Genomic DNA, 23,856 nt, shown 5'->3' on the forward strand with positions numbered 1-23,856 from the left:
TCAAACCCCGATCGCCTGGTTCATAGGTCAACGCTCAACCTCTGAGCCACGCCCGGCTGGGCAAGATATATTTTTTAAAAATAATGATAAATAAAATAATAAAATAAAATAAAATGAAAGCTAAGTTGTACAATATTTGATGATATTCCTCTTCCTTCTTCATTTGTCACCTCATTCTGATGTTGTCTTTTAGACACTTGTTCTTAGCATTAGTCATTTTTCTCCACACTCTTCTACTAGTCACTCTTTAGGAAGTAAAAGACAATACAACTAGGAGGCAGCCACAGAGCTTCCTATTTGAAAAAAAGAAAGAAAAGCTAGTGAAAACCAAAGAAGAGTGTAAAACAAAGCATGTGATTCAGTGAGGTGCTAACCATGGCCACAAAGGATATTTTAGAAAATAACTTGTCAATCAATGTCTAAAATACAAACCCAAGATGCTCTTTCTTTAATATAAGATGTTTAAGTAGTTTTCATGTATAATATGGGTCAAAAAATATAAAATTTTAAAAAGGAGTATTTTTGTTTCCACAATTTCACTATTTTACAAGTATCCCAATTGATATACCAGGGAATCTATTGGTCATAATGACTGATGATGTCACTGCCAGAGTTTTTGAAGCCTTCATTTGATCAGCTTAAGGGAGCTACTCAACAAAATTTCAATATTTGGTTGTCAGGAATAAACCATAATTTATTCTTAGGTTTTATTTAATTAAATTTGTTGCTAGCCAAAAAGAAAAAGCAATAGGGAGGGATTCATTGTTATGGCATATGGGAGGGCACTGCTGTCAGTTTGAATTAAACTGTATCTTCTGTGTCCTTATTTAATGTTTGGCATGAAAGCTGTTTTTTTTAAATTCTCTTTTAGCTGGGGTTACACACAAAAGGATTCCACTCCTGATCAGTATGGACTCTCATTCTACATATGAGGGATATGTGTTTTATACCAAAACAGCATGGTAAAGTCACTTAATTAAAGAAGCTATTGTCATCATCCATAAACGTGAGTTCCAACAATGAAATTAAAATTCAGTTCTCTTTCACAAGAACATTTTCCTTTTCTTTTTGCCCTTTTTCCAGTTTTGTTGAGGTATAATTAAAGGATAAAATTGTAAGATATTTAAAGTACACAATGTGATGATTTGACATACATTGTGAAAGGATTCCCCCCATCGAGTTAATTAACATATCATATATTTACCTTTTTTTGGTGAGAACATGTAAGTTCTATTCATTTAACCTTTTTTAATGCTTTAGGAATGGTCTTTTGTTTTAAAAAATGATTGTATTTGAACTTTCAATAAGAAATAAGATGGTTTGCCTTTTGTGTTTTTGTGTACTCTAGAAATCCTCTCCAGACATCTTCCTGTTTCCTGAGAGTCATTACGTGATCAGCTACAGGGATGAAAGTCTTCACGTTGATAGGAGGGATGGTCATCCTCACCTCTTTGTTTTTGGCCTGTTTTGGGCAAAATCCAATCACTGTCCTCTGCTCTATAGACTGGTTCATGGTTATGGTACACCCCTTAATGTTGAACAGCAACGTATGTGTACACTTTCATGAGTTGCACTTAGGCCTGGGTTGTCCTGTCAATCATGTTCAGTCACATATGTACAAGTTTACCTACCGCGTTACCGAATGTGGCATAAGGGCCAAGGCTATCTCTCAGGAAATGGTTATGTACAGCACTGAGATACACTATGCTTCGAAGTCTACCTCATCTAAGTACACATTCCCAGTGTCATGCACTGCCTCCCAGTATTCCCCATGGCTCACTACTCCCTACTCCATGAAAGAAGTCAGTGAAATAGAAACCGCAACCCAGGATGGTGAGACAGTCTACAAGGTGTTCACCTTGTCACAGTTCAGCCAAAGGCCCAACTGCAATTGTCCACCTTGTGTCTTCAATGAAGGAGAGCATACGCAGGCCCCACATCACCAAGCAGGTGCTCAGAAGGGCCATTCTGTGCAGTCATCTTTCTTTGTGGATATTTCTGAGGATTGGTCTCTTTGTTCAATCTGCTTAAGTCCATGTGATCCTCAGTTTGGGTTCTCCTGTTGATGCTCTTTCTAAAATTAGTATATAACCCTGGCTGGTGTGGCTCAGTTGGTTGGAGCATTGTCCCATGCACTGAAAGGTTACTGGTTCTATTCCTGGTCAGGGCACATGCCTGGGTTTCTGACTGGACCCCCAGTGGGGACATGCAGGAGGCCACCAGTTGATGTTGTACTCTAACATAAGTGTTTCTCTCTCTCTTTCCCTCTCCCTTCCTCTCTGTCTAGAAATCGGTGAGGGTCTTTAAAAAATAAATAAAACAAAAAGAAATTAGTATATAGTATTTACTAATATCAGGCAAATAATAGTTTTTTGTGACCCTCTTATGAGGGCTTTTGAGAAAGGGCAGCCTGTGTTAAATTTATGAATAAAGTTTTTTTATATTTTTATATCTTTTTGAGAAGCAAAAATAAAGTTCTGAAGGCATAAAAATATCAGTTGTGGATTTTTAATTAATTAGTATATATATATATATATATATATATATATATACACATATATATATGTTTTAGCGCATATGTGTGTGTGTGTGTGTGTATTACTATGGGCCAGACACTGTTCTAAGTGCTTTTCAAACATTAGCACCTGGTCTCTTTTTTCTATAATAACTTATGTCTCCTTTAAGGTTCCCCAGCTGAATCCCTCCTTCTGTATCTTCATTTCATTTAGACTCTGCTGCATTCAAATTAGTTCTTAGCTACATACCTTCTTAGTTTGATCTATGGCTGTATCACTTTTTATCCATGAAAGACATAGGCTGCACTAGTGATTTATAAGCCACCAATGGTTCTAAAAATCACTCAAGTCACATCCCACTAACTAGATGGTAAGCTCCTGAGGCCAAGGGCTGGATCTTACACTTTAGTCACAGACTAATAATACTTTGAAAGGAGTTTTGTGCCTGAGTTGTGTGATCAGAATATTTTCACCCAAGTTTGGCAATTCATTAGTTTGTTTTTCAATGACTGAGAGGGGAAAGGATAAATAAATTTATTCAATAAATACTCATTGAATGCTACTACATTCCAGCTGCCGTACTAGGCACTAAGGATATGGCAGTGAATACAAACTAAGGCTCAGAGAAATTGAGGTCACACAGCTAGTAAATAAATAAAGTAAACAGAAATTTAGGTAGCAACAAATGTCATGAAAAACTTAAAACATGGTGATATGAGAGAAATTGGAAAATGGTTTGAAGCAATCAGGAAAGGCCTCTGAGATCTTGTCATTTGAAATGAGTCTTGACTGTGAAGACAGAACCAGCCCTGGGATAATGTGAGAGAGAACATTCCAGATAGTATAAGCAACTCATTTAATCCTCACAACAACACTGAGAGTACTCTTATTATATCTGTTTTACAAATAAGAAACCTGAGGCACAGAATGATTAAGAAACTTGCCCAAGTCCACACTCCTACTAAGAAACAGACAATGTTAGCACAATGTACATGTGATATACACACAGTGTTTCAGTAGATGAGTAGACATTAGAAATTCAGTCATTGTCTTAGTCCATTTGGGCTACTATAACAAAGTGCCGTAGACTGAATAGCTTATGAAAAACAGAAATTTACTTCTCATGACTCTGGGAGCTGGAAATTCTAAATCAGGACACCATTACAGTCAGGTTCTAGTGAGAGCCATCTTCTGGATTTCAGACTGCTGTCTTCTGGTTGTGGAAAGGTATCTAGAGAGCTATCCAGGGATTCTTTTATAAGGGCACTAATCTCATTCATGAGGGCCCCATCCTCATGACCCAATCACCTCCCAAAGGCCCCCCACCTATTTAATACCATTGGGGGTGAGGATTTCAGCACATGAATTTTGAGGAGGACACAAACATTCAGTCCATTGTAGTCATGTTAGTTGAAGAAACATAGCTGTTCATTTAAAAACTTCTTGTTCCTTTTTGAGGAAAATCAGGTAATAATCCCTGAAAACAGTGTATTCATTCAACAAATGTTTATTGAGTTTATCCTATGTACCAGGCATTGTTAGATGCTGGGCTTGCAGTGGGGAACAAGACTAATGCAATCTAATCAGGAGGAGACAAGTAAAGAATCCTAGGGACCTAGAGGCTATTCCTGCCCAGAGAATGGGCCTGTGCAAAAACATGAGGATCTGGGCTATGGCCGTCAGAGAAACTGCAATGGGAAGGGGCAGTTGATGGTGGTGAGAACTGGGGCTAAGGAAGTAACGGTATAAAAACTATGTACAAGAGAACTAGCATTTCCCTCCCCCATCCTCTCTTTAGAAGCTTACAAAGTATTAAACACTAAAACACATAAAAATAACTTAGCAAACCATCAATACTAGACACATTAAGCCTAGGGTACCATATGCAAGTTGTGCACTTCATAACTGCAAGGGGCAATATTCACGAAGACACCCCCTGAAGTTGTGTAATATTTCAGGCTTGGAGGAGACTCAAGGCCTACATGGTAATAATAGTCATTATCATGTCCCAGACACATTACATACATACTCCGATTTAGTGCAACAACTCTACAAGATAAAAATTATTTACTCATTTTTATAGAAACTGAGGCTCAAAGAAATTGATGCCATATAGTTAATAACATCTCTGGGATTCTAACCCAGGTTTGTCTAGCTCTAAAGTTCACTTTCCTTCCTATATTCAACACTCCCTCCCAGTGTACAGAAACTTCCAGTTGGGTTGGAAGATCCAGGAAGATTTCTGAGTAGAGGTGGTCAGTGACCCCACTCTTAGAAGATAGGGAGGATTTGGCTCAGCAGAGAAAGAAAGAAGAGCATTTCTTGTGTGCATAAACACTGGGGACAGGGTGGAGAAGTGTACTGTGTCGAGGGAGGACACTTAAGGGGTTATTGCTCTAAAATAGGTGGGAGGAGATGAAGACAGCAGATAGGAGAAGGAGCTGAAGTGTAGGAAGAGATGAAAATGAAAACCATTTCAAGTAAAGAACACCAAGACTTTATTTTAGCCTAGAAAACAGTTAAATATCTACATAAGTCCCATCCATGATTAAGAGATGAATTGAGTAGTGCAGGCAAATTTGGAGTGTGGAATACTCTAGGCCCTGGAGCAGAGAGAATAGGCTTCATGGAGGACATAAGACTTGAGTTAAGTTCTGATTTATCTGACTGGATATACATGAAAAAGAAGAAATTGAATCAAAAAAGGCATTACCGTTTAGGGTAAGTAAGAAAAATAGAATGAGTGTAGATGATAAAGGTGAAGATGAGTCCAGGTTTGACATGTTAAGTGTGAGATGATAGTGACATCCAAGTGGATGGGTCCAGGAATTAGCTCCAGAAATAGAGCTTACTTGAGGTGGAGCTGGAGTAAGGGTTGTAAGGAATAATTACTGGAAGATAAGGCCTTGAGATCACATGAATAAGGCAATTAAGGCCACAGAATCAGAATTCCCTGATGCTCAATCTTCAAGGCACAGTTAGGAAAAGGAGACACCAAAGGGGACAGAAAAGAAGTGATCAAGAGGTGAAAGAAGAAATATGGCTCGTGGAATTCTAGGATGGAGAGCTGGGTGGACAGTATTTTCCATTGCAGCCAATAAGTCAAGATAGAGTAAGCCTAAGCATCATGGATTTGGAAGTCTTTGAACTAGACCATAAATGAGAGAGAGAATTCATCAAGTGAAGATGGAGGGCAAGAGTATTCTAGGCAATGGAAACAGCAAAGAACAAAGATGCAAAGCAATACTATGGTCAAAAATCATATTTTGCCTGGGTATACATCTCTGTATGATTGGGCATAATTCTTCAAATTTCAGGAGGACTCTACACTTATTAATTTGGACAAGTCATCACTTATTATCAGTTTACTTCAACCATTTCAGTTGCGTGTTTGATCTTTTCCACTTGATTGTATGCCTCTTGAGCATGGGAGACCCTCTCCTTTTTGTTTGCTTGTTTGTTTCACTGTTTTGCCTTTCTCTTACATAGTACTTGGTAAAGATACTCAGTAGGTGCTCAATCAACTTGAATGACTGTTACTGAGAAGTTCATAAGCATAGGAACCATTCTAAAGATGGGAAGATAAAAATGCCTTAAGAAAAAACTGCATTTTGAATTGGCTAATTTATTTACCTTCAAAATGTCTCTCAAAATGAGTATTTTCCTCCTTTATCATAGTAATGTTCATTCCATTTTAAGGTGACAGGATTTATAAAAGCCTACTATATAGTGTTAATCATATTTGTGCTTACAATAAGAAATGCTTTATTGCCAACAGAAGAGTCACCCATAAAAGTAGACTCAAAGTAACACTTAAATTTTATTCCTATAAACTGAAAACAGCAAACAAGATTTTTTTTAAAAAACTGTTTAAAGTATATATGTAAATGTTCATGGCAAAAGTTTTTTATCCCCAATTTTAACCAGTAGATCATTTTGGAGATGCATGTAACTATCCCCATCCCTCCATTCCTCTACCAATAAGAAAAACCTGGTCATGCATTAAACTAAACACAGTGCTGTACACACACACACATACACACACTCTCACACACATATACACACATACACACATGCACATACATGGACACACCACCATGTTTATAAGAAATACATTATCAAAGGACAAGTGTTTATTATAAAGAGAAGACCAACTTTCACAGAAACATCTTTTAATTTTTTTCTCTTTTCTTTAATTCAAATTAGTGTTAATCTTTATGGTTGATCTCAATGATATCCTGTTTAAATTGTAATTATAGTTGCTTATTCCAAAAAAGAGAGAGAAAAAGAGGAGAGGGAGAGAGAGAGAAAAGCAGGATGGGGGGCTTTCAATCTTGTGATGTTCTATGTTTTCAGAAGAAAACAAATGATTTGTCAGATTTCAGCTTATAAGCTTATGTTGGTTATACAATTACAAGACCTTCTGTATTAGTTATCTACTTCTGAAAACTGATTACCCTAAAACAACAATCATTTATTATCTCATAGTTTCTGTGCCACTTAGCTAGGTGCCTCAAGGTCTCTCAGGAGGTGCAGTCAAGCTGTGGGTGTGGCTGCAGTCATCTCAACACTCAGCTGAAGTTGGAGAATCCACTTCCACACTCAGTCAAGGGGCTCTTGGCAGGAGGCCTCAGAGCCTCCCTGTGGGCCTCTCAATAGGTTGTCTGAATGTCCTCACGTTATGGAAGATGATGATAAAAAGAATGAGAGACAGAGAGGAAAGGGAAGGGAAGGGAAGGGAAGGGAAGGGAAGGGAAGGGAAGGGAAGGGAAGGGAAGGGAAGGGAAGGGAAGGGAAGGGAAGGGAAGGGAAGGGAAGGGAAGGGAAGGGAAGGGAAGGGAAGGGAAGGGAAGGGAAGGGAAGGGAAGGGAAGGGAAGGGAAGGGAAGGGAAGGGAAGGGAAGGGAAGGGAAGGGAAGGGAAGGGAAGGGAAGGGAAGGGAAGGGAAGGGAGAATCCAAGTTAGAAGCCACAGGCTTTTTGTAACTCAGTCTCAGAAATGACATCACTTCTGCTATATTCTATTTGTAAGAAGTGATTCTCTAGGTCCAGCCCACAAACAAGGGGAAGGAATTACACAAGGGTGGAAATACTAGGAGATGAGGATCATCATGAGGGGACCTTCAATCTGATCATACTGGCAAACTCTACAAATACAACATTTTTCAATTTATTTATATTAACACAATTAATGGCAAGGCACAGACTGGGTAGAAAAATACAAGATACGTCACTGCCATACCCTTGCCTCAGTCAGTTCTATTTTCCTTCTCCAGGGAAAACAAGTCCTATAACCTGCAAGTTACAGGACTAACTGATCGGTGAAAAGCATTCCAGAGGAAGCTTGCTTTTATTTATTTATTTATTTATTTATTTATTTATTTATTTAAATTTATCTTTATTGTTGAAAGTATTACAGATATCCCCTCCCCCCAAGCTATGGTATATTTACACCATGGAATACTATGCAGCTGTAAAAAAAATAAGGACCATTTATTTTTATAAGAGGGCATTGATGCACATATTCAAAACCAAAGGAAAAAGTGTAAAAGTTAAATCAAATAATATAGATGATGATGATACTAGGTAGAGGTTCTAATGTTGTTTCTCATGTTACCCATATTAGTGATAATATAGACTCTTTCAATAGTCCTCTAAGATATTGTAATTCGGACCAGGTAACAATATTCTAATGTAATTCAGAGTGGGGCTGTAAAGTATAGGAATCTGTATCATATATATGTCTGTGTGTGTGTATATATTTATGTGTGTGTATCTGTGTGTGTGTGTATGTGGTATATATATGTATAATACTGTATATATATATATACAGTATTATACATATGCCATTATTATCCAGCTTCTAAGGAAACCAGTCAGGGGGTTTCGCTTATTGATTTATGTATGAATATTAACACAATGCTACCATCACTTACTCCTTTCATTTTTTGCTTTGTTCCAATCCAATTCACAACCATCTGGCTTGGTCACTGGTGAAGTTTCTGTAACTTACCTGAAAGGTAATGCATGAAATCAAAGTAGATCACAGAATTATTAAGCAGCAGTTGCTGAGAGGGGCTAACTGGGTTTGAGCAGGTGAGACTGTAGGAGAATTCATAAACAGGTTTCCAGAAGTGAAGTGATAGGCTTGTCCTTTCCTACATAGCTTTGTCAGCATCCATTTGTAGATGTTCTCTGACAGGCAAGGGGGAATTGCTCTCAGTCAGGGAAGTAAAAACTAATACCAGTTTTCAAACGTAAAGAAACATTTTTAAAAATCCCCATCAGCTGTCTAGAAACGTACCACTTGGAGGCACTTATATTCTGCAGTTACTAGGAGGAATATTTAAATTGACCAAGTTAGTTTCAGTGTTATTTTAACTTTGTCACACACACCCTATTATATAAACACCATGCTAATGTAAATTATTCACCTTTTAAAGTTACTTCAAAAGTTTTGACTTTTAGCCAAATACCTACCTCTTTCTATCAAGAATTCTTTGGGGTTGTAAGTCTGCAACTTAAATGCACACACATCTTTAAAAGAAAAGTTTATTTTCCATGTAATACCCATAGAATATTTATGGCTGTTTTCTAAGCTGTATTTACATGACAAACTACTAAAAGAAAGCCAGTGTGGGGAGAGAAGACACAAGTCCCTAAGCAGCAGGGAGACTGGCTTCTTTGAGGTTAGAAAAATCCCAGCGCCCTTCCCCCCAATACCAAGGGTGGGTCAAGTTAGAAACAAATTGACCCAAAAGTAAGCCTCGATGTCATTTCTACACCAACTCCCTGTAATAATTTACAGTCTGCAATCAAAATAAAATAACCTCCGCGAAAATCTGCCTTTTTTATGATCCAAACTACAAATTAATTCTTGTTTTCATTTCATATTTCATCTGCTTAATTTTTGCTCTGCTAAGGTGGAGAAATCACACTCTTCTGCTTACATTCAGATGCACCTAAACTCTAAATATGTCATTATATTTGGGTTGCAACAACTATGGGGAATATTTAAGTTGCCCGAGTTACTTTCAATGTTGTTCTAATTTCATGAGAATATTTAATGACAATTTTTAAAAAATATATCTTTATTGATTTCAGAGAGAGGAAAGGAGAGGGAGAGAGGGAGATAGAAACATCAATGATGAGAGAGTTAATGACAGTTTTTTAAAGCTGCCCATGAAAAAGAACATTCTCCAGTTTGAAGCTCAGCCACCACCCAAAAAACAATTAGCCTCAGTCCAGAAAGTGTGGATATTCATCCCTCTGTCCCATCAAATCAGCACATGACTTTAAGTTCCTGGATTCTTTCGATGAAATTTTTGCCTGATATTTAGTGGTATTTTAAAACATTTTAATGTGTAATTTAACAGGAAATTGATTAACTTTAAAGTCCAATCAAGTCCCAATTGGTGGGAGGGGTATTTTGGTTTGTGCAGGGGTGTGAGAGTCAGAGGGAGGGAGGGAGGGAGAGGGAAAGGGAGAGGGAGAGAGAGAGAAAAAGAGAGAGGAGAGAATAGCTGCTGGGGGGGGGGAGGTCTAGCACATCACTTGATATATACTAGGCATACAATAAGTAGTATGTTTCCATCCTTTCTATTCCTTAGTAAGAAAACTCACTTCCATGTGTCACGGAGAATAAGATATTCTAATTATTCAGCTCTTTGTAGGTTTCCCGCAGCTCATAGCTCAGAGTTACCATGTAAGCCAAGTGAATTTCTTGCAAATATTGTTTCCATTACATTATGCCCCTACTCAAGGACCTTTAAAGTCTCCGCACCATCCTGCCACTAAAGTCAAACTCCTCTGCCTGTTTCCACACCCCCATAATCTATTTGTCCTAGATTGGATGGAACCTATTTGTTTAGCTCAGCCTCCAACTGATTCCTGAACGTATGGCCTTTGTCCAGCTAGCTCTATCTCCTTTCAACTCCTCTTTATCTCAGAGCCTTTGAACACAGTTTTCCTCATTCCACCCAAATTCCATCTTCCCTTCAAGGACTGGCTCAAAACTTAAAAGTATAAAATACTGTTGATTGTTTTTCAGGAGAGGGTTTATAGCACTGAGTAGCTAATTTAAAAGTAAATTAATTCCATATTATTACAGGGGATGTTGTTGCAAATGTCAGTCCCAGACCAACATCATGTCAGCTGTGGGTTAGATAACCTTGGCACCAAGAGCACCAAAGAGCATCTCAGTCAACTGTTGAGCATATTGGTGATAGTCTTTACCACCAACATGACACCTTCTAACACCCTCTATTTTGTCTTTTCCCTTTTCAGATATGCATTTATTTGACAGAAACCTATTAGACACCAACCTATGTTCCTACCCTCTGGGAGCTTACTGCTGCTAGGAAGAGACTCAGAATAACTAGCTGCATAAATGCACTGACAGGACAGGCCAGAGGCTGTTAACTCCAACTCTGAGGTTATCTGAGAAGGCTTTGAGGAGTATGTGGCATTGGGCTGGGGATGAAGAAATGGGAGAAACAACTATCTCATGCATGGAGGCATGAAGAAGGGGTGGCTAGGGAGGGAGGTACAGCTGGAGAAGCAGATTAGAGCCAGGTTGGAGAGAGCCTTGAAAGCCACATTCAAGACTTCGGCTTTTAGTTGTGTGATTTTTGTGACAAGGATTAATATGACCAGGATTGTGTTTACAGACCAGAACTCAGGGACCACAGGGAAAAGAGTAAAACTCAGCTGGGAGATGAGTGAGGAGCCTGAGAAGGTTACCTTGATGACCCAGTGGTGACAAGTTGAGGGTTTGAACTAGGGGACAGATAGGAGAAATGGAAGGGAACACTTAGTTTTCTTTTACTACTTTCATCTTTTTTTCTCTATCTTGCCCTGGTCTTCACTCTCCACCTCACTCTTGTTTTCACTAGTCTCTGCCTGTGGTCTAGGAATTCCTGGGGACTCGGAGCTAAGGAAGCTCCTGAGGCCTGCATTTAGAGCAAATGTAAACTTTGAAAGCTGGGTCCAGATCTCCATTTCCATTTCCTGCCAATGGATAGAGCTGCTCTGGTCATTAGCTATTGCAAAATCCCACATGATTTTAAACCTAAGAATTATTTTAAGAGACAGGAGGTAAAAGAAATAACATTTTCCCACCAGTCCTAGAAACTCTACCTCTTAAGTCTTATTTTTTTTTAATGCAGTTGTGTTTGGGGACAAAAAGGAGAGCTGTGAGTGAGATCTGGATAGTTCAGGGTTAACAGCCTTAATGTAAATGCTTCAGTTATACATATTGACTTTTCCTCCTTCCCTATTTCAACAAAGTGTTTCATGGTTTGAAAAACACATCTTGGTTTTAAACAAAGGTAGCACCCTTAGCACCCTTCAATTTCCTGTTCTCTCCTCCTCTTGCTACCCAGCAAGATATTATTTGCCCCCAGGAGCATTTTCTCTTTCTCTTTAGCAAGATCCTAAAAGTGATGTCATTCAGACTTGGCAGGGCTCTGTGCTTTTTACAGAACCTCCTTGGTGCTGGTCACTTGGGGGCTTTAAAATAATGTTTGATATAAATGGAGCAACCAACTATCCAAATGCACTCCAGACCCCTGAACATGATTACATTTGACATGTTGACATTGATCTGTGCTGGGTTTTTCTCTTCTCTTTTTCATAATTAGGTAAGACTCAAGGAGAGTGCTAGAAGTATCAAGGTTAGAAACTGATAATCATGATGTTTATGGTAAAAGCAAGGGACCAAATCTAACCTAGGACTACACTTTAAGTCCTGTTCTTGTACACAGGGGATGGCTTTTCTGTCTCCATGTCCTTATGATTACAATCTGTTCTGTCAGTTTATACTCTGCAAAGGACAGTGAGTCATGCTTGCTTATGGGAGGGTGACACTATAGGGCCAACACAGCTTAGAGACTGAGGCCACTGTACGTACACCCCTTCACTGTGGCCTTCCTTTGCGCCAAGATCTGATCATTTCTGTCATCTGACACTGTCTTTGATTTAATGGGCAACAATCCAGAAATAATTAAGACAATAATAGTACCCACCCAACAAGTAAAACATGTTGTGTTTAAAGAAGAAATCCCAGCAGCATTGAAGGCAGTAATTCTGCGTCTTTGAGGAGAGAAAAGAGACCTCAAAATCAAAAGCAACAGCCATCAAGGACTTTCTAAACTCCTTATTGGCAGAAAGGAATAATTTACTAATTTGGTCTACTTTTTCCTGGTGAGATCATGGGGGGTGGGAGAAGTTAAGATTTGAATTTTTTTCCAAACTCTTAAGTTTTGCAAAGACTTATTTTTATCACAGTTAATTTCATAAAGGAAAATAAAAATTATCAAAGGACACTATCTTTTCTGTTGAATCTGACAGTAGAGCAAGCATTATTCTATTACTGCTCACTACTAGCCTTTTCTTGAACCCTGGGGGTGGGGGGGGGGAAGCCTTTACAAATAACACAGTAGAAGCTTCAAAACACGATTCCAGTTGTTTTCTTTCTGTTAAATCTGTAACTCTATCCTGATTTTATCTCTCTGAAGACTTTTGGATATTTACAACATAAGGAAACTCTTGTTTCCTTAACTCAAGGTCTTCGTGAAAAATATAATCATAAAAGGCATTTCTATTTAAAATAAAAATGCTTACTTCTGGAAATTTCTTTTACAATTTAAAAAAGATCTTCAATTCAATTCCTTTCCCTAGTATCTATTTCCAGAGATTCATTCACAATTGCTTTTCAGAAAACACTTTCCAAAAATTATTCCAAATACGTTGTTATGCATAACTTCCTTGCTGACTATCTAGTCTAGAGCTGATTTTTTTTTCTCAGCTGAACCTTCAGATCCTTCAAAGCTATTGCTAAACTCTCCTCCCACTGACTATAATTATTTCTCATCAGCGTAATTTTTGAATGTTTCATGAGCAAAAAAGGGAAAAAATATATGCTATTTCACTAAAAATACCTACTTTGAAACAGTACTTCAGAAACGACAAAGAACAATGAATGGTGTACTTTTCATTTTCATGTTCCTTGCTGACCAGTGAGAGGTTGCCTGACTACCGATTGCAGGGCCTCCCTGACAGACTGCTGGTGAGCTGTGGCCTGTTCTAGAATGACTTTCTAAGTACTTAAGGCAATTTAAGTCCTGCAAGAGTTTTTTTCAGTTGAGAAAGGCCTTATTAAAATGAGAAGTCAGCCCTAGCTGGTTTCGCTCAGTGGTTAGAGCGTAGGCCCAGGGACTGAAGGATCTGGGGTTCGATTCCCAGTCAAGGGCAGTACCTTGGTTGCAGACTTGATCCCCAGCCTTGTCAGGGCACATGTGGGAGGCAACCAATCCATGTGTCTCTCTCACACTGATGTTTCTCTCTCCTTGTCTCTCCCCCTCCTTTCCAGTCTCTCTAAAAAATCAATGGAAAAAAAATATCCTCGGGTGAGGATTAACAAAAAAAGTAAAAAGAAAAAGAAAAGAAAATGAGAAGCCACTTGCAGAATCTGAGTTTGCTTCAGAGGTCCTAAGAAAACCTTAAAAAAATCCTTGAGACATCGTAGTTGAAAAATATTTGAAGATTGTTCACTTGAGTAAATACTTAAGCCAGCCCTCCCTCACTTTCTGCGGCCTGTAGCCATATTACTCACCCTCAAAGAATTCATCAATATTCAACTGGCTCTCTAATTTGCTGATGTAGCAAAAAGAGTTTCATAAAGAGAGCTGTTGCAATTTTTCTTTAGAGGACGTGCCACGAACTTGACTTTTATCTTATAGTGCTGGAATCTTCTGCCCTTTTGCTAATCCAGAGAGGGAAATGAACGCTTACATGCAGTCCGATCAACCCAAGCAAATATACTCACGAAACCGAGCCTTAAAAGCCCAGAAAAGTCTTTCACCCCAAGGACACTGGAGCTTTATAAATAATCTATCTGAGGAGTTAGAAGCTTGTTCAGTCACGTCTCACAGCACGGCAAACTTTCAGGCCGGTCCACGAAGAGTTTTGAAAAGTAATGGGGAAATTGTAGTTTAGGAATAAGTTGTTACTGCCCACCGAAGCTGTGCAAGTTTTAAAACCTCTGCGGCAGTTTTAAAACGTTTCCTGAAAATCAAATTCTTGGTCTGTAAACTTTTGGGTTAATTTTTAAAACCAGCTTTACAGACCCTGGAAGACTCTACTGCACTCCCCACACACACCACCACCACCCATCTCTAAAAACAAAAAGACACAGAAGCCAGCGAAAGGCCATGCAACACTAGCAAAGCCTTGAGTCTGCAAGATCGCCTTTGCAAAGAAATTAAGATTTTACATCAGATCTACAGAAACATCACGGTAAAATGCATGCGAGGTTAAGTAGTTCAAGAAACTCGAGTGCCAAGTACGGGGAAATCCTTGGTTTTATTTTTTTTATACCGATTTCGTGTGTGTGTGTGTGTGTGTGTGTGTTGTTACATTTTTTGGCACCTGATTGTCCCCTCCCAGCTCCCGCACACGTTTCTCCAGTACCCCGCGTGCAGGGCACAGGCAGCGAAAGCTTCGACCTCCCAGGGGAAGAGCAGGGGACACGGGTCCTGGTGGCCGAGTTAGGCGCGCGGCTCAGCTCCCGGCGGCCCACCGCTGTCCTCGCTCGTTCGCGGTGCAAGCGGCCCGCACCGCTGAGCAGGCTGAGTTGGAGTCAGATCCCGGTGGCTGGGAGCCGACAGCGCAGCCCCCTCCCCTGTCACTCGGCAGCGCCTAGCCAGCACTGTGCGCCTGGCGGTCTACCTGCCCCAAGAACCCGAGCCACTCCTGGCCTGCGTCCCGTGCCCAGGCCTGTGGCCACTGCAGGTCAGCGCTACCCATTGCTCTTCCTGTCCAGCACCCACTCGGTTTGAGCCCTGCTTGCTTGCAGATTTGTCCCACCCGGGACAGGGAGAGAGAATGCAGCCGCGCTCATTTCCTTAGACACTGTTCGGGCGCTGTTTTTATTATGACATTTTGTAAATATACAGGAAATATACAAGAAAGTTGAAAAAAACAGTACAAGGAATGTCCGTTTACCCCCACCCCCAACCTGGATGTAACAACTGTAACACATTGCAACACTCGCTTCCCCCACCCCTCAGAATGTGTGCCTGTGTTAGCTGCATCATTTGAAAACTGGGGGACACTGTGACATCTCACCTCTATGCTTCAGCATGCATCTCCTAAGTACAAGGACAATCTCCTGCTTGCAGTCAATTCCATTTTCACACCTAAGAAAATGAACTTTCCTGCCCTAACAGCCTCCAGGATCCAGACTAATGGCTCCTTTCCCTCCTGTTTCCCACTTCATTCTTAGAACCAGTTTCCCGTCTCGGACTGGGACTTGTGTAGACAATTGTTCCCTGTCTTTGTGCTGTGTCCCCCAAAGCAGACGGCAAGCACGTATGGGGATCGCCTAGTCCCAGGGGCCTCTGTCCCTGAGGGCTTGGCAGGGTAGCGGAGACCGGGGAGTCCCGACAAGTCTGGACTCAGACGCTTGGGGAGAGCTCTGCACTCACGCCGTCCGGGGCCCCCTGGGTCCTCCCGAAACCATCTCAGGCACCCCCTGGAAGCAACAGGGGTAGGAGGTTGGCTCAGCCACCCTCGGGGGAGCTCAACCGGCACCGCGAGGCCACCGGTGGGCGCAGGGTGGCTCGCGTGGGGTGGGTCTCTGCGCTACCTTGTGCCCTTGGTTTTGCCATTTTCCATTCTCTTCTTTCTCCCTGAGTCCCCGCTATTCCACTCTGGCTCGGCTATTCCGCGCGCCCTGTACCCTTCTCGGTCCTTCCCGGCTGCAGGCCAAGGCGTTGGCGTCGAACGCCCGCACACCCCCCTTTTCCTCCCGCTCCCTCTCTTCCCTTCCCCCCTTCCATCCCCCGCGTGGGGGAAGCGGGGCGGACCAGGGCGGGGGGGGGGGGATTCGCCCCCGTAGCCACGCCCCCGGAGCGGGCTTTTTCTAGGGCCGCTCCCGGAGCCTCTCCGCTGGCTGCCCCGCTCGCCTCCTGGGTGCTCACAGCTCCAGCCTCCCGCCGCGCTCGGCTCCGCCTCCGCCTCCGCCACGCCGCTCTCCGAGCTTCGCCCGAAGCCAGCCAGAGAGCGCGCCGTCCGCGTCGCCACCCGGCTCCCCGCTGGCCGCTCCCGGCTGTGCGTCCCCTCCGCCCGAGCCCGGCCCCTCGCGCCCCGCGACCCCGCCGCTCCCGAGTCCCTGCCCCGCTCCCCTCTCGAGCCCCGCGCCTCGCTGTCTGCGCCCCCCCCCCTTTCCTTCCTCCCTCTCGCTCGCTCGCTCGCTCGCTAACCAGCTCTCAGACGCTGCAAACTTCGCAGGAAAATCCCAGCAACCTTTGCAAAAAGCTGACAATGAAATTTAAGAAGTTCTTCGATTTCGGCGCCATTTTCGAGTGGATCGAGAGGTGACACGCGATTTTTTTTAAAAAGGGACTTGTCGGTGGGCGGTTTTCCCCCCTAATAACGTGGGTTATGGCAGAATGAAAAAGAATCTGGTGACTCTGATGAAGAAGTTTTGTGTTGCTTTGGGGCCGTAAAGCACGTTTGGGGGCCGGGGTGTGGGAGAAAGAGACCCTGCAAAGTGTTCAGCACATGAGTGCGGCCGGGAAAATTCTTAGGAAACGGGCTGGAAAGAAGCCAACATCGAGGGGTGGAGGGAGAAAACTGAGTAAGGGGCAGCTTGGCCAGGACGGGCTGCGACCGGTTGTGACAGACCGTAAGTGGACTTTCTGTGGCTCTTAATTTGCAAGCAGTCAAATATGTGCTGGAAAGAAATGTGCGATTAATTTTGCATTGTCTTTACCCAATTGAAACTTTCAAGGTTGTTTAGTTTTCCCTGTAGGAAACTTGACATTGGGAAAGTTTCGCACGAATGCGCCCAGGGATGTGGGGGAAGAAAAGCATCTGCAAAATTAAGACAAAACGCCGTAAAATCTGAACGGAGGAAGAGCTGTATTCTTTGGCACTTACTGGATTTGACCAAACACAGTTCGGTTGGGAAGGAGGGTGGGGCTACGGGCAACTCAAAAGCATTGATTCTTTGTCTATTGTATCAGCGGTCGACCCTCTGCTAAAGTGACCAGACGCCTCTTTGTAATCTCTTTTCGTAAGTAAATTTAAGTCTAAGGGGAAATCCGTAGAATGGGATCGTGAGGTGGCTTTTTACGAATGTAAGTCGTTGTACTGTCCCTGGGAGAGAAGAAAGGGGATAAGCGGAGGCTACAAATGAATTCGATTCCAGCGAGCAGTTTGCAGAGCAATGTGGAAGGGACCTCTGCCTTCGACACCAGTGCTATTTCGAATGAACTTTTGTTTTTCTAAGTAGTCAACCAAGGAAATGTTAAATTAGGAATGACTTTAACATCTGATGTAATGGTTCGCATACTTGTGTTTAACTTTAATATCTAAATGGAAGACGGCTGTGGAGTTTGAAAGTATAACTGTACGTTTGCTAAACATTTTTTTTTTCTTTTTAAGGGCAACCAAGGACGTTTATCTCCATTAATCGCAAAAGCTGTAAATAGAGTAGCCAAAACAAGATGGAACTTAGAGACGCTTAATTGTATGTCTCAGTTTAGGGAGTGGGGTTATTATTATTAATAACTCTGTTTACCATGGCATTAAATAGTGTTTGGCAACACTGGATCTCAGTCTGGTGTGATGAGTTTTGTACTTAGCCTCATTAAATACTCTGCGCATTCTATTAACTAAGAAATAGGACACAACATCATTGTGTTGGTTTTGAAAAACCCATCTAACTTTTAAATGATCCAGAACACTAAGCAGACTTGTATTGAAATGTATTTTAACTTTCAAAACCATTCGAGTTTTGTGCCGGTTTTGTTGTTTTAACTTTCAGGTTTGTGATTGAGGGTTAGAGGCAGTTTCCTCTGTGCTTAATTGACTCTTTCGTTTAAACAGTGGGGGAGGAAGCGTGTAACTTATTGCTAATGTGTGTCCATTTTAAAAAGGGAAAAGTGGTATCTAATGAGTTAATCATTAAGGACTATGCACAGTGCCGGCCATTTCATGAAGGACAGGAAAGAGTTTCTGTTGGGCTGCTTGAGAAAGGAAGGCGTGATTGGACGTGAAGTATTGAAATGGTTTGATTGGTGTTTTGATAGGTGACAATGAAAAGTATAAATTAAAAGAAAATAGGTAAGCTTGAGTGACTAGTTTCACATGTAAAGAGCCAGGTATTTCATCTAAAGACAGTTCTTTCTCATTCTTTGACACCTTTAAAAAGAACTCAAAGCAGGGTGTTTGCTGTAAGAATAAAGCAGTGGGGGGGTTCAAGAGGACTCCTGATGCTTGGATGGGGGAATCTATATTTCCCAGCTACCCTGTATGTTACAATCCGCTGAAGCTGCCAGAGACATCTTGGCGATCTCCTTTAAGTCAATAAACGAAAAGGTTTTTGTTTTGTTTTTTTAATGGGGACATTCCATGAGACTTAGGATTTCTAATGTGCAGCAGGAAGAAGTTTCACCAAGACCTTGAAGCTGGCAAGAGCAACCCAGATGTTGGCAAACTGCCTCAATTTATTGTATTATTATTATTATTATTACTTTCAGAGGTAAGATTATTTCACCGCCCTCATTGCTATTTCCCACCGCCCTGCTCTTCACCTGTCTACTTTTCCAAGATTCATCCTCTGGGAAAAGAATTTGAGAGTCGCACCGTTCACTCCATCCGCCAGTCCTGGAAATCTAACGGGAAAGTTCTTAAAAGTCCGTCTATTTGGAGCGAGGTGTCTTCATCACGAGTTATGCTGTATTCCTCGACAGTGGGAGGGCGGGACGGGTTTCCTCCCTATCACCCCGTGTTTCTCCACTTGCAGGCACCCCACAGCGATCCCCCTTCGTTGACTCGGAGGGGATACAGCAGCAATTCATGTTTTGAAGTGCTTTACAAGGTTCAAAACGTGAGGCGCTGCTATACCCCCTCGCGGGGAAGTTGGAAGGTGGGGTCCTGCTGGACGTGTGTTCCTGCGAGGCGCCTGCTCCCGAGGCCAGCTTTGCAGCAGGTGGGTGGGCGGGGGCAGGGGGCAGGGAGGTGGGGGGGAGGCCTACGTCTCTCTCTTAGATGCTTGCCCTCCCTCCCCAACCTTGCACCACCAGATTGGGGGAGGGCGCCACTGCTCTGCGGGGGGTTTGGGGCGGTGGGGGTGGGGGTGGGCCGGGGCGCTCCCTGGAGGGACAGGGACTCGGGGCGAGCCCTCAGCCGTGCCCTAGCAGCGGGAACAGTACTGCAGGTTATGAGCACTCTGAGGTGCTGTTTCCGCTGCCTGGGCAAGGCTGGGATCCCCGCACGAGCCCACCCAGCAGGTAAGTCCCAGTGTAGCGCCTGCAGTGTCAGTCCCAGCAGCTGCCGGCCAGGTTAGCGCGTCTGTTCTCCGTCTAACATTTGCCCCTCTATCAATATATAAATAAGCGTAAATGAAAGGTGCTTCATTTTAGCACCCCTTTTCCTGCCCAAGGAGAATTTAAGCGAGTGAAAAACGTCCCTCCCCGACCACTTAGAATGCCACCCACATGACAAAAAACGAAAGATGACCTCAGACACCGACAACTAAATGGGGGCGGGGGGTTGGGAAAAGATTAAGGGGGGACAGGAAGGGGTGACCCACTGCAAGCAGTCCCCAGGCCATTCTGCAGCTCCTGGCAAAAGGCCGCACGTCGTGCGCATGGGAAGGACTTAGGAGTCCACGAAAGATGCAAGTTTCTGGTCCCATGCTCTTCCTTCCTCCTGGCTGTGCTGCGGGGAGCTGCCCTTGAGCTCGAACGGCCGAGGGCCTGGCCAGGCACGGGTCCTTGCGGGCCTGGGGACTCCCAGGCGGCGGGGGAAGTGGTCGACATGCCCGATCTAAGGCCTGCAGGGAGAGCGGGGACTTGCGGGGTGGCTCCTGAAGGAGGCGCCGCATCTCTAGCTGCACCCCGCCCTATGCTCAAAAACCCGTCCCGGAATTTCACTGTGAAGGCGCTGTCCCAAGGCCACGTTGGTCGCCCCGGGGCCTCACAGAGGGATTGCCCCACTGGCAAGGCACTGGCTTGACAGTTTTGGAGAAAATGGCAGCTCAGCTGTCTACTCAGGGGCCCTTCAGTACCTCTCAAACTCTGGGCACTGTTGCTAACTAGCGCTGCACATCTGTCCACCTCCAAAGCCACCTCTGTCCCTCACTGGGGTTCCCAGTGGGCCAGGAGCTTGAGTGCCGGGCTCATTCTCTGGCTAAAGGCCCCCTTGGCCTGTGAAAATCACATCGATATTTATTTTTGACCTGGCGAATCGGGAGGTAAAGAACTGTTGGCCAAGACAAAGGGAGGTGTGGAACATTTCCACGCCTTACGTTCTCTCAAAAGAAACAAAACACAAAACCCTCTCTGGTCTGGATGGGCTGCCTCCAACCGATCCCCCCTGGGGCCAGGAGCGGGGCCCCTAGAAGGGTTCGGGTGTGGGGAGGCGGGGAGTGCAAGGCCCCGGAGCTGGGTGGGAGTCAGGATCAGTCGCAGAAACGCCTGCTCTCCCAGACTCCCTTGCGCCCGGGGTTGTCGCGGGGCCGTTCAGAGCCTTTCCGGGAGCCGCGGACCCTCAGGCTCCCAAGGGCTCCGCTACTCAGCGACCTTGGCCGAGCCAGTCTTCCTGGGGCCGCCCCCTCCCCTCCCCCCCCCCCCCCCCCCCCCCCCGCAGTCGCGATCGCGGGCTGGGAAGCCCTGGATGGGCTCCGCCCGCGCGGGCTGCCCCGGGTCTCCGCAGGCCCGCAGTCCTCAGGCCCTGCCGCTGCACAGGTTCCCGCCCCCGCCTGGGTCTGCACTTGGGGGTGGGGAAGCACCTCGAGGCCGCCTTCCCGCCTCTGCCTCTCACCAGCTTCCCTTCTCCCTTTCTCCCTGCTCTGTACCGGTCCCTCTCCAGCCAGAAGGAGGCTCGGTGGCACCCAGCCCTCCGGCAAGACCAGGCCCGCGCCATCCCGCTCCCTCCAGTGGGCGCCCGCAGGACCCAGGTGAGAGACCAGCCGGGTTGGGGACTGCAAGGGGCAGAAGGCGAGGATCAGTGATCCGGACTAGAGGGCGTTGCCTTCCAGGAGCGCAGCGGCCTTTTGCCCAGGGCCCCCTAAAGGCATGGAGCTTGAGAGCGTCCAAACAGCCCTTCGACTGCGCGGCGCCCTTTCCTGACTTAAAATAGTCAGCTTGCACCATTATTCACACGATCGAAGTTGCTCTGTGCCTAGATTTTCCTCCAAGGACAAAAATGTGAATAAAGCAATATTTCAGCCAAACATTTCTGTGTCAATTACGAAGACGGCAATTCGTTCCAGACTATAAATTCTCTTTAACAGCCCTCTAAGGTATTCTTTAAAATTGTTTTTCAACATTGCTAAATGTGCATCGTAATGTGTGAGAGACTCGTGAGAAGGGAGTTAATTTACATAGTCAGCTGATTAATTGATCGAGTGTTACCACCTGAGAGGAGGCACCTTTCCATTGTTTCCTCATTTTCCCCCAGCACATGTTATTTCTTAGTGAGGAAGCGAAGTGCATAGGGCATTGTGTTAACTTTATTACACAGGCATGGCCCTTAAACTAGGAAAAGCTTAGCCTAGCTCTACATTTAAAACTTCACATTTCTATAAGTTATGGGACAAGATACACAGGTTGCTTTTGTAAGCTAGAATTGAACATAATTTTTTTTTTTAATTTAATCACAGGAATATTTTTTAAGGCACCCAGCATCTCCAGTTAGTAGTACTGACTTTCTTTTTTCCAACAAAGGAACACTATATCAACACTCTTGAACCGGATCTGGACACAGAAGACTCCTGTTTCAAGAAAATACAATCATCTCTCAAAGTCTGTAATTTATATGCATTTTAACTGACTAGGTATTGAAAACCACCCAAGAGTCCCACAGCATGGGGTAAAATATAATCAATCACTCAGTGTAATATTATACATCCTTTAAAAATGTTATTGGAAAATGTTTTATGATCTGTAAGTCGAAATAACCCTCTCCCACCACTTCTTTCTCCCTGCTGCTTCCCCAAACCCATGCTTCTTTGTTCCAATTGGCATGTAAACTTGTTTTTCCCGCCAAATGAGTCAGTCATGATGGGAACGGCAATTGATTTGAACAGATGTGTGTCAATGTTACTTGGAAAACTAGATGCCAATAACCAGGACCACAAAAAAGGCAGTGGTTGCAACTCTGTAAAAATTTATGTGTGCATACAGACAAGGACTGAAATGGAACCCAAACAAAACAGGAAAACAGTTGGATATACTCCAGTGCTGCGAGATTCAATGATTGTATGCTGCTTTTGATTTCCGTTCATATGGGCAACTGTCCAATTAAAAAGACCTAATAAGGACTCTGTAGTGCAAATTATTTTGCGGACTGTTTTAAAACACCATACTTACCAAGTCATCAAGGCAGAAGGGGCAACACGGGGGCTGGATTTGTCCTATTCCCACCCCACCCCCCATCCCCATCCCCATCCCCATCCTGTACTACAGAGCTCAGGGCAACACTGGGAGAGTACCCGATCCTACACAGGTGGACATTAACTTCTAAGCAGCTTTCCTGAGACACTGTGCAACATGGAAATAAAAATACGTTCCAAAAGCATTTTTGGGAGATCAATGAAAGATTATTGATAGAAATTAAATACTTGGGTCAGGGGGATAGATCCAAGTTGGCATACCTTTTTAGAGCTCTATATTCCCATTGGCCTGCGGTGTAACATCCACATAACCCTAGAACTTTATATATGCATTTGCATTTAGAATGATTACATTACTCTTAACTGAAAAGCAGAGTATATATATATATATATATCAGTTATAGCAAATGTGTATCTCCCAGCCATGCTACACCTCACTCATCCCCACCCATTAGTCACTTCCTGCTCAATAAATGAACAAAAATCTGCTAGCTCTTTCCTAATATTTCCCCTATCTGCCACCTTTGCCTTCCTCTCTTGCTCCCCAATTGATCTTTTTGGCTCCTTCAAAAAGGCTTAGGCCCCTATGGGGATCGTAAATTGAGCCATTAAGGAGGAACCTACTTCCCTTGGTTGCTCAGGCACTGGAGCACTCCCCTTACACTAGTGAGCTCTATAATCTGAGCAGTGGTGGGAGTTTGGGAGGTGGCCCTGGGAGCTGAGAACCAAGGTACTGAGAGTCCTGATTATTTGTTTGTTTTTAACCCTCACCCAAAGACATGCTTAGTGAGAGGAAGGGAGAGAGAGAAAAACATTGTCACATCATAGGTGGCCTTCAGTCTGCCATCCAGGTATGTGCCCTGACCTGGAATCAACCTTTTGGTGCACAGGGCAACACTCAACCAACTGAGCCACTCAGGCAGGCTTGATTGTTT

General features: G+C 43.6%; 1 protein-coding gene and 1 long non-coding RNA gene across 3 annotated transcripts; both read left to right on the top strand.

The window, feature by feature from the left end:
- Positions 1-1,406: 1,406 nt before the first annotated feature.
- Positions 1,407-2,066, top strand: PLAC1 (placenta enriched 1; the record flags this gene model as incomplete). The annotated part of the gene is made up of 1 exon (XM_081126357.1): positions 1,407-2,066. One exon carries the CDS (start codon positions 1,407-1,409, stop codon positions 2,064-2,066), a length of 660 nt encoding a protein of 219 aa, XP_080982483.1.
- A 17,697-nt stretch (positions 2,067-19,763) lies between these two features.
- LOC308551521 lies at positions 19,764-22,849 on the top strand. Of its 2 annotated transcripts, none has more exons than XR_013998045.1 (2): positions 19,764-21,484; positions 22,190-22,849. It is a non-coding gene; the product is annotated as an uncharacterized lncRNA (long non-coding RNA). The 2 variants fall into 2 exon arrangements; XR_013998046.1 differs by having other exon boundaries at positions 22,254-22,849.
- The last annotated feature ends 1,007 nt before the right edge of the window (positions 22,850-23,856 follow it).

The sequence above is a fragment of the Miniopterus schreibersii genome (genome assembly GCF_964146895.1).
Source record: "Miniopterus schreibersii genome assembly, chromosome: X".
Taxonomy (NCBI): Eukaryota; Metazoa; Chordata; class Mammalia; order Chiroptera; family Miniopteridae; genus Miniopterus; species Miniopterus schreibersii.